Source organism: Anneissia japonica, unplaced genomic scaffold (genome assembly GCF_011630105.1).
Source record: "Anneissia japonica isolate Jap-2015-1 unplaced genomic scaffold, ASM1163010v1 scaffold16577_len186930_cov114, whole genome shotgun sequence".
Taxonomy (NCBI): Eukaryota; Metazoa; Echinodermata; class Crinoidea; order Comatulida; family Comatulidae; genus Anneissia; species Anneissia japonica.
Window position 1 is genome coordinate 53,674 of NW_022698635.1, and position 9,631 is coordinate 63,304.

Below are 9,631 nucleotides of genomic sequence, written 5' to 3' on the forward strand. Positions count from 1 at the left end.
ATATATATAGGATATATATTATATATAATGTATATATACTTTTTTATATTATTTACTGTGTTTTTTTTATGTATACATTTTATCTGTAATGTTAATAACGGTGTGTCCCGCTTTTGAACAAAAAGTCCTGCTTTAAGAATCAATGTTTCCCGCTTTTGAACGTTGGGGGGTTGGAATGTCTGACATCGGTCACCGGTTCTGCGGAATGCCTAGGCAATTAGGTGGTATATGCCAGGTTCTCGAAAATGTTCGTTTGAAATTTAGCGAAAATGGTGTCAGTTATCCATTTTACACAAAAAAAAAAACGCTTCCCTTCATACACCTCCTCCTTCGAATAAACCCTTCTCAACAATCGCATAGGGTGTCTATTGTTACAGTAAATACATTATAATTTCAGCGGCGGATTCCAGGCCTAGCCTAGGTCTAGGTAGGCCGTAAACCCTAGGCTAGGCCTGGCCTAGTTAACAATACAGGAACTTGTACCGCACCTTTTGCCCAGGGATACAAGGGGCAATCAAAATAAATAAAAAAGATAACCAATTGGGGATCAACAAAGACACCAGAAATGACAAAAGACAGAAAATTTGGACAGTTAAGTCAGATTTACTTAGGGAAACAAATGTTTCTTGAGAAGCCGACGAAGTCGAGGCATTTAGGTATGTTTAGACTAGACTTAAGCCTAGGCCTTGTTCTCTGACAAGCCCGGGCACATGTACCTACTACTAGCCTTCTCCCAGCCTTCTCCCTAGCCTACTTAATGTTTGTATTAATTATTTCAAACACTTAATTTTTGTATTATTTTTAATTCTTATACGCACCCCCCTCCCTTTAAAAATTGTCAATGGTCACTAAAGAGTGCCCAAGTGATCTCAAAATTTCATCCATTTTCAAATAGGCATTGTTGACACTGTCCAAAAAAAGCTGTGAAACCTTAATTTAAAATAGAGTCCACTTGAGTTTTGCACTGCCATTGGAGTTTTGCATTGCCACTTATGTTTTGCACTGCTGACTCTTTGTTTTGCACTACTCAGTTTTGCACTTCTGACTCAGTTTTGCACTGCTGACTCTCAGTTTTGCACTGCTGCCACTTGTATTTTGTCCTTTTGGCGTTCCATAATCTCGCACATCTCAGAGCAATGCCATACACGCCAACCAAACAATCCATTGCAGTAAGCCTGATCTTTATATGTGTAACAGATTACAGTATTGGGAACAACATTTAGTAGGCTACCATAGTCACAGCTGATCATACAACTCTAATACCCACTGCTACCAATAGGCCTAGAAAATACTGTAGTAGGGCCTACTATGAATACAAACGAGGTCGTTTGCATAGTAGAGCCTAATAGTAGGCCTAGGGTTTGTAGGCCCTAGTGATCACAGACTTTTAGGCAAGAAATGTTTTGTTATACTGTACCTTGTTAGCGATTTCGAATAATAGAAATTTTAGAAAAACATAAAAGTGTTACATATTTTTATTATGGCTTTCACTCCCCTGAAATATCCACAAATTAGAAAAATTTGAAGCATTTATCAATCTCATTACAACACTGTTTCAATTCATATCAATGAAATTTTTTTGCTTTTCGCAAAATCATTTTGCTAAATAATTCTTCCCTCCCTCTGACGGCTTCTACAAAAATATGTTCACTAAACAAGGCACAGTATTATTATTCGAAAAGTCGTTCCTTTACCTATCTATCTTTGTCTGTTAATGGTAGCCAATCAATATACAAATAGTGTAAAGCTGTCAAAAGTTAGTATTCACAACGACAGCAACAGTAATAATAATTATTATTATTAATAACAGTTAGTGTATTGCACCACTTCAATTTATCTTTCTTCCTCTGAATCTGTGCAGTACGAATATTATTTATTGATGGTGTCTATTTTATTAACTATATAACGTATATTGTTGGTATTTTTATTTGTATCTGTATTTTAAATGTATAAATCTAAGCTGGAAAGTCAACTTTATTCACTACTGTACAATATATATTGCTCTCTCCTTGTGCATTTACACTCGCACAAAATTGCGCATCTAAAAAAATCGAAACAAGTAAATTATAAAAATAGTCATTAATATTTAATCTTTTATGTTATTTTTCTTTATTGTTCTTTTTTTTCTTGAATTATAAATAATAAAACCAGCTTATAAATGATATAATAAAGTGTGAAATTAACAGAGATAATTCACAGCTAATAAATTATGGCAACCCCTAATTGTGTTTGTAAATATTAGCTAACAAATACAGTAATAAATATAATAGTACAGAACAGTGAGAAAAGCAGATGTGTGACCATTAGTACAATCACAAACTTTATCTATTTTTTAAATAAATAATGCAATATCTATTTTTCCGAAGTGGTACTGTTTAAATTATTACTATTATTTTGAAAGAGTGTAATTTACATTTTTAGACTTAGAAGAATAATTTATTTCAAGGTTTTGGTTTTCTATATACACTAGGTTATGGGAGGCTTTCTTTCTCTTTGCTTTCAAGAAGTACTCAGTGGAAAATTTTTCAGTACAATGTTCTCTTTGCACAACCTTCCATTACCCAACTGTGTCTTTCCTAAATGTTCTAAACTTATGTTGACATTATAGACAACATCTGGCTTTTTACTTTGTGCATTTGCTCATGTATTTTGGTTAGGAATTCATCTGGAATTAGCTGTTGAAGGTAGTAATGAGATGGATCTATGCATTCTGCTATTAGCAATGTCTATCTACCAGCGTTCCGTCCAGAAGCATACAGGGGTGGCGCCAGCAGGGGGCCACAGAGCCCCCCCCCCCCCAGTCGGGGAGAAAAAGCACAATTCGTCGGGGAAAAAAAATTATATGTATTTTCTTCATATTAGTAGACTCTAAATCGATTAAATAAGCCCTTGAAACACCTAAATTGTTAAAATTTTGGGGGTCTTCGGCCCCTGGACCACTTTCGAAACATTTTAATTGAAGCTCTACAACGTCCACATCGCTTTCGTCGGGGAAATCTGACCCCTCTCCGGGGGTATCGGCCCCCTCGTCGGGGACCGATTGGCGGCCTACTCGCGCTAAATATACACCCATAAAGGTTGAAAAAAATCTATGTATTGCCCATAAGATGTTTTTTTGAGAATCGGGGTAGGGTGGGATTTTTTTTTTTCTGTATGTAGGCCTATACAACAGGCCTTACAAATAATATAGGCTATAGTCCTATTTGTTTTTTTAATACAATTTAGGGGGATGTGACGGTCACCACGGTCAGCATCCGCCCAAGACTTTTTGGCCTATGAATCTTTTGGGCTCTGGAGCACTGTCTTTTATTGAACGGTTTGTAATTTTTTACATATGTCGTAAAACATAAACTATCTAAAAAGAATCACATCATTGAAACATTCAAGTAATGTATGAGTGCATATTCATTATGACTGTGAAATAAAAAAATAAGTTAACAAGCTTTTAATAATGTATATATCTGTGCACTCGTTTAGCATGATATGCCTATCTTAAAACCCATAGTATTTTTTACTGTCTTGAATAACGGTCAAGACCTAATGCCCTGCTTTAGTGATATAAACCTAGTTTTTTGCTATTTTAGCCTACAAGTTAATTGTTTGAAATAGGGCATTAAAAAATAAAAGAAGTAAGTTGATTATATACAAGCGGAACATAATGCCCTGCTGTAGCAAAGGTAATAGTTTTCCCGGTTAGTAATTTATCATATCCACCCCACCCCCATACAGAAAACAATACGACATAGGGCTTATCTTATTTAATATAGGCCACACACGTGTGTTTGAAACTAAATATAAGCATTTTCATCATGGTTTTATTTATTACAAACATATTCTTTCACCATCAATACACATTGAGGTCCTTCTTTTTGGTTAAAACGATCTATCTTAAATTTGTCTTTCTTGAGTTTGGAACTATTATGTGTTTAAATAACTTAAAAGGATAAACCTTCATCATTTTTTTATTTATTACAAACACACTCTTTCACCATCAATACACATTGAGGCCCTTCTTTTCGGGAAAACAATCTATCTTAAATGTTCTTTCTATTTGAGTTGGGACTATTATGTGTTCAATAAACTTAGAAGGCACAGGAGGACAAGCACAGGTTCTTACTCTCCAAAATGCGAAATATATTTATTTATTTCAGTTTAGGGCTTACCGTATGTTATATATGGCCACACACGTTTTTCTTTAAACTGGCTTTATTATTACAAACATATTCTTTTACCATCATTACACATTGAGGCCCTTCTTTTAGGTTAAACGATCTATCTTAAATTTTCTTTCTTGAGTTTGAGACTATTAGGCCTATACTTAGAAGGCTAACCCTAAAAATTCCTCAAAAATGCGCAAACAATTTTGTGTTTTTAATTCTAAGTTCGTCGGAATTGATCAAAACTCCCTAAAATGTGCAATATTTAGAGGAAATTGGCCTACTGTAACAAGAAATTTGAGATTTTTAGGCACTTTCAGGGGGAAAGGGGCATCTTAAAGGGGTGAGAAAAGATTTTTCACAGACGGATATTTTCCCTTGTCCCCCGGTGGTTACGCCACTGCGGAGAATATCTGGCGGCTTAGATCAAAGGAGCTATGGATACTTGATGTGGAGAAGGGGTTGCAGGGTGTTGCGAGTCTGGTCATTATCATATCTTCCTTTTTATTCTTGTCTTTATTTTTCTCTTCTCTTTTTCTTTTCCTTTTTCCTTTTCTCCTTCTTTCTCTTTCCCTCAGTCTCCTCTCTTTCTTTTCTCTTATTACCCATCCAGGTACGACGGCTTGGTCAGCCCGGTAAAAACCCATCTAGATGTGTATAAGAGACAGACTGATAACAGGGTCTTGCATTCATTTATTATAACAGTTATACATCTTAATGTAAAATTTACATAATTAAGGAATAAAAAATGTAGTTCGATTTATATAGCGCTTTATACCGGAGTTTACATAATTATCTTATTAATTATAATTTCGAGCTTCCTGCTTTTATTGTGAAAGACGCATTTTATAGGTTAGGCCTTAAGCCCCTCCCTATGCCTAGTGTATTTAGGCAGTGAAAGTTACCGTCATATTGACTGTTCTTAAAGCCAAACTTCAAAAGATTTGACTGAGACATCTTATCTTGTTTCATTGGCGTTTCATCAGTGACTAGTAGTAAGATGAGAGATGCCGTATGATGAGATGATGGTATATATTATCAGTAGGTGAGTACTTGCATACAAAAACAAAAGATAAACAAAAAGATTACTACTGCATTATGTAATTAAAAAAATACCCCTTTGTTCATAATGTTTTCGTCCAAATCGTCTACTTATCTGGGGATCCAATAAGCGGCCTGATCTCTCAAATGGAGCAACATAATTGGTGAATTTTAGACCTCAGTTACGTGTGCTGCCTATCGCACACCCGGTAGCAGTGAAGTTATTGATTACCGTACTCCCGCGAATAAGCGCCCGGGCGCCTAAAATATTTTTTGCGCTTTCTGAGGGGCGCTTATTCAAACGGGGCGCTTATTTAAACGGGGCACTTATGAAAACACAGTGGAAATTGAGGGGGCGCTTATGGAAATAGATGAAAATCGAGGGGTTCTTATGGGAAATTATTTTAATAATTAAAAATTGACGAAAAAAAGATTATATAAGGACATTACGAATGGTGGTTAGAAAAGATTATCGTCCAGAGAACATGGCTCATAACAAGAATGCGTGAATACTTACATAACAGCAAAATAGCAGATGCAATTAGAGGTGGGTAGTGGTTAGCTTGTTGGGCATCGGCCGGTTGAGATTAGCAGGATGGCAGGATCATTGTATTTTTCTTGAAAACTCAGATGAGAATGTGCTTAAGGTCGAAAAAAGAAAAAGAGGAATAGGACTAGACATAGACAAATATGTAAAAAGATTAAATACTGTCTGTCCCGGGATCGGAGCTCTCATCTGTCTAGGGATCGGAGCTCTCATCTGTCCAAGAGAAATATCCTTATTTTGATATTGACTAAAAGAATGTGTTTCAACTCTACAGCTCAAATCATGCCAACAACCACAGTCCCATGATTGATTGGATTTTTGACTTGCTAAAAAGAAAATCTTATGAGGGGGCGCTTATTCAAACGGGGCGCTTAAGGAAATTTTCACGTTTCACGCGGTTATTTGGGGCGCTTATTCAAACGGGGCGCTTATTCGTGCGAGTACGGTGTTACATGTTACCATTATGTGTACGAGATGATACATGTACGAGATGATATGTGCGAGATCGCCCAAAATTTTAAGAAAAAAAATATTCTTCCTCGGATATATTTTTTGGTTTTTCAAAACATGAAATTATGCCAAAAAAAAACAAGAAATTATGCTAAAAACGCCTAAATTATGCCGCGGCATAATGCCAGATGCCGTGGCCCTCCAATTATGCCAAAAAGCATAATTATGCCAGAAATGGCAACTATGTATTCGAGTGTGAGTTGGTTGACTCTTGTGCGATGATGTCATCTTATCGTTAGCCAATCAGAGCGCTTTATATGTTTCCCTAAGCTTGGCTCTTCACGAAAAAAAAATCGCTTCCCGGACATTTATAAAAGTGCCATAATCATTATTTCTTACCTATGCCCTAAACATGAGGGTGAGGTTGGTGGACCCTCTATCTATAAAAGTCTCTTCATGAGCCTTCCCTCCCCCCTCCCCACCCCACCTCTATTACGAATTTCTTGATTCACTACTGCAATGAAACTTAAGGACTACGCACTGATGCTAAAAAAGGGTCTACTATGAGAAAAATCTTGTTAACCAGTTATTAGGTATTTTTCTTTAAAATAACTACAGGCAAACACCTTTTTTTCTAAAATAGATCAGTGCCATCAATTTCTTAGTTCACTTATAAAAATAATTATTGCTTTTCCTCCCTAAGTCGCTTTATTGTGTATCAGCACTAAAGTCATTTTAACAATACTTATTTTATATATAATAAATCGACCTACAGTGGGAAAAGTACAAAGCACTTAAGCGAATAAGTATTATTAGTAATTTATGCACGAGCTAATGATACAATGTACCTATCTGGAGTGAAAATCAAACTTCAACAGACCAATCAGAACAGGGCCAAGAAGACGCGCGCGTCTGACAACTACACTTGTTGTCCCACAAACGCACTGTCGTTTTGAGGGACCTTCCTTGCTACAATATCCAAGGATGGGGCCTAGTGGAAAGGTCTATTGTGATAGAAAAGCATGAAAACGGGCATGAACACCGTGATTACGTAATTTAGCTGCTCGGATTCTCTTCTCTTACTTTACCTGGCTTCAACATCTGTAATTCCCTTGATTTCCGTGACGTGAGTCGATGGCCAGTACGTGGAAGAAACTCTTACGTTATAAATGTTAACCGTACAGGCTGTTGGACAGTCACATTTCCTCTCTTTGTTAATGAAATCCGCTAGATAATATACGTATAAAAATAATAATATTACTATAATAACAATTAGATTGATGATGATGATGATGATGATGATGACGATGACGATGACGATGACGATGACGATGACGATGACGATGACGATGACGATGACGATGACGATGACGATGACGAATGACGATGACGATGACGATGACGATGACGATGACGATGACGATGACGATGACGATGACGATGACGATGACGATGACGATGACGATTACGATTACGATTACGATTACGATGATGATGATGATGGTGATGGTGATGGTGATGGTGATGGTGATGGTGATGGTGATGGTGATGGTGATGGTGATGGTGATGGTGATGGTGATGATGATGATGATGATGATAATGTTGATGGTGCTGATGATGGTACTGGTGTTGGTGGTGATGATGATGATGATAATGACGGTGATTGGCGGTGGTGGTTCGGCGTTTGTGGTGGTGGTGGTGGTGGCGGTGACAGTGACGGTGACGGTGACGATGATTATAATAATGATAATAATAATTTTGAAATAATTTTCGAATAATGATAATAATTAGCATACAACTTGGTAACACTATTAAGAGTAATTTCAACAGTCATCTACTCACACGATGCGTTATTAACACAAGTTATTGATTCGTATGCGCTACACCTCCGCGCATCTCCTGAAAAGAAAAATGAAAATAATATACCAATATTTTTCAATTTGTTTTTTCAATTTCAAATTTTATTGCTACATGAGTTATCTAGGGCTAATATCCGGCCAAACATGAACAATAAATACAAAACATATAATATATACAAGGGGTAATTTACAACAATGCAATTTGAGCCTACATAAAAAGAGTGATTTTAATGTCAAAAGGAAAGAATGTGGCGGGTATCAAAGGAAGTGAGGAGATGCAGTTAGAAGAAGAAGCAGTGGGATCAATGATTTTGGCAAGGAGCGGATTTATAGGAAAATAAAATTTGGGCATTCCATTTAATATCATGTGTTATGGTTATTCCTATCCTAAATGATGAACCGTGTTTATAACTGAACTGCAAAGAGAGATAGGAGAAAGAAAAAGGTTATTTGCACCAAAAATCCATTAGTTGACTTTCGGATGGTGAGAAGGTAAGATCATTTTGCTGTGACCAGTTTTGAAGCAGACAGGCAGCGGTGGGCAGATAATCATGGCGGAATCTTTAAGAGAACATACAAAGATGGAATCGTCAGTAAATAAGGGAGTATAACAACGAAGGCGTCCAATAACATCATTACTAAAACGTAAAATTAAGGATGGGCCAAGTTCCCTGGACGACTCCGATAAAACACAATTGAAAGTAGTTTGTTGAGACCAGCATGACAGCCAATTTCCAATCCAATCATCAACGATCGTCAATACTAAATTGATTGGATGTAAGTATCAGGCATGGCGACAATTAGTGCTTGCAAGCAATAGGTCTCTCAGTTCTTACTATTTGTGAAATTTGGTTTGTATCTCCTAATTTGCTACGATAGGAACCTGTGATTACTACTGTGGTACCCGTAATTAACATTTCCAGTGATTTACTGTAGAGTGAAATACTGGCGTTATGTTCTAAGCCCTGTGTATGTTGTTCACCGGACTAAATCCGCTTCAATATGCCAAGACGTACGCCTTTGTCTTAACTTGAACCACCTGCGTTAGCTTACGCGGCTGGTGCTATTGTTAGCCGTCCATCTGTATGCAAATACGGTATGTCATCGTTAAGCGAGATTAGGTCAATGGACCAGAAACAGCTTAGCAAACACGCGCAGTACTGAATGAGACTATTCAGAAATCACACATAGTTAGTACCTCTAATGACGTGTTAATTAAGGAGATTTAAGGGCTACGCGAAGATGTGAATAAATTCATGACAAGAATTGTACAAATAGAAAACGAATTTGCTACTGTAAAAGAAATCGTCAATAAACAATCTCTAGTTATTGAGTCACAACAGTTATTTATCGAGCAGTTAGATGCTCGTAACTGCACAGAAAATTTATATTTACTGGCGTGGATAAATCTCGAGATATGCTCTGGGAAGGCGATGTAGATAAAGAGCATTGTACTGGATCTGTTCTGAACATGCTTTTATCTGATAACTTTGGATGTGGTTGCTATGTGTTCACGATACTAGTTGTTGATTCAATAAAAGTACAGTACAACTTTGAATTAGTTTTCGGGTTCTTTA

General features: G+C 36.7%; 1 protein-coding gene across 1 annotated transcript in view; it reads right to left on the reverse strand.

Annotated features, from left to right (window-relative positions):
* The window catches only part of LOC117102727 (acid-sensing ion channel 4-A-like), a 33,287-nt gene that overhangs the window by 1,299 nt on the left and 22,357 nt on the right, over positions 1-9,631 (reverse strand). The window contains exons 5-6 of the mRNA XM_033243131.1: positions 8,038-8,094; positions 7,284-7,422 (exon numbers count right to left, since the gene is read on the reverse strand). Coding sequence (XP_033099022.1) covers positions 7,284-7,422; positions 8,038-8,094 — 196 coding nt within the window. The remainder of the gene's footprint in view (positions 1-7,283; positions 7,423-8,037; positions 8,095-9,631) is intronic.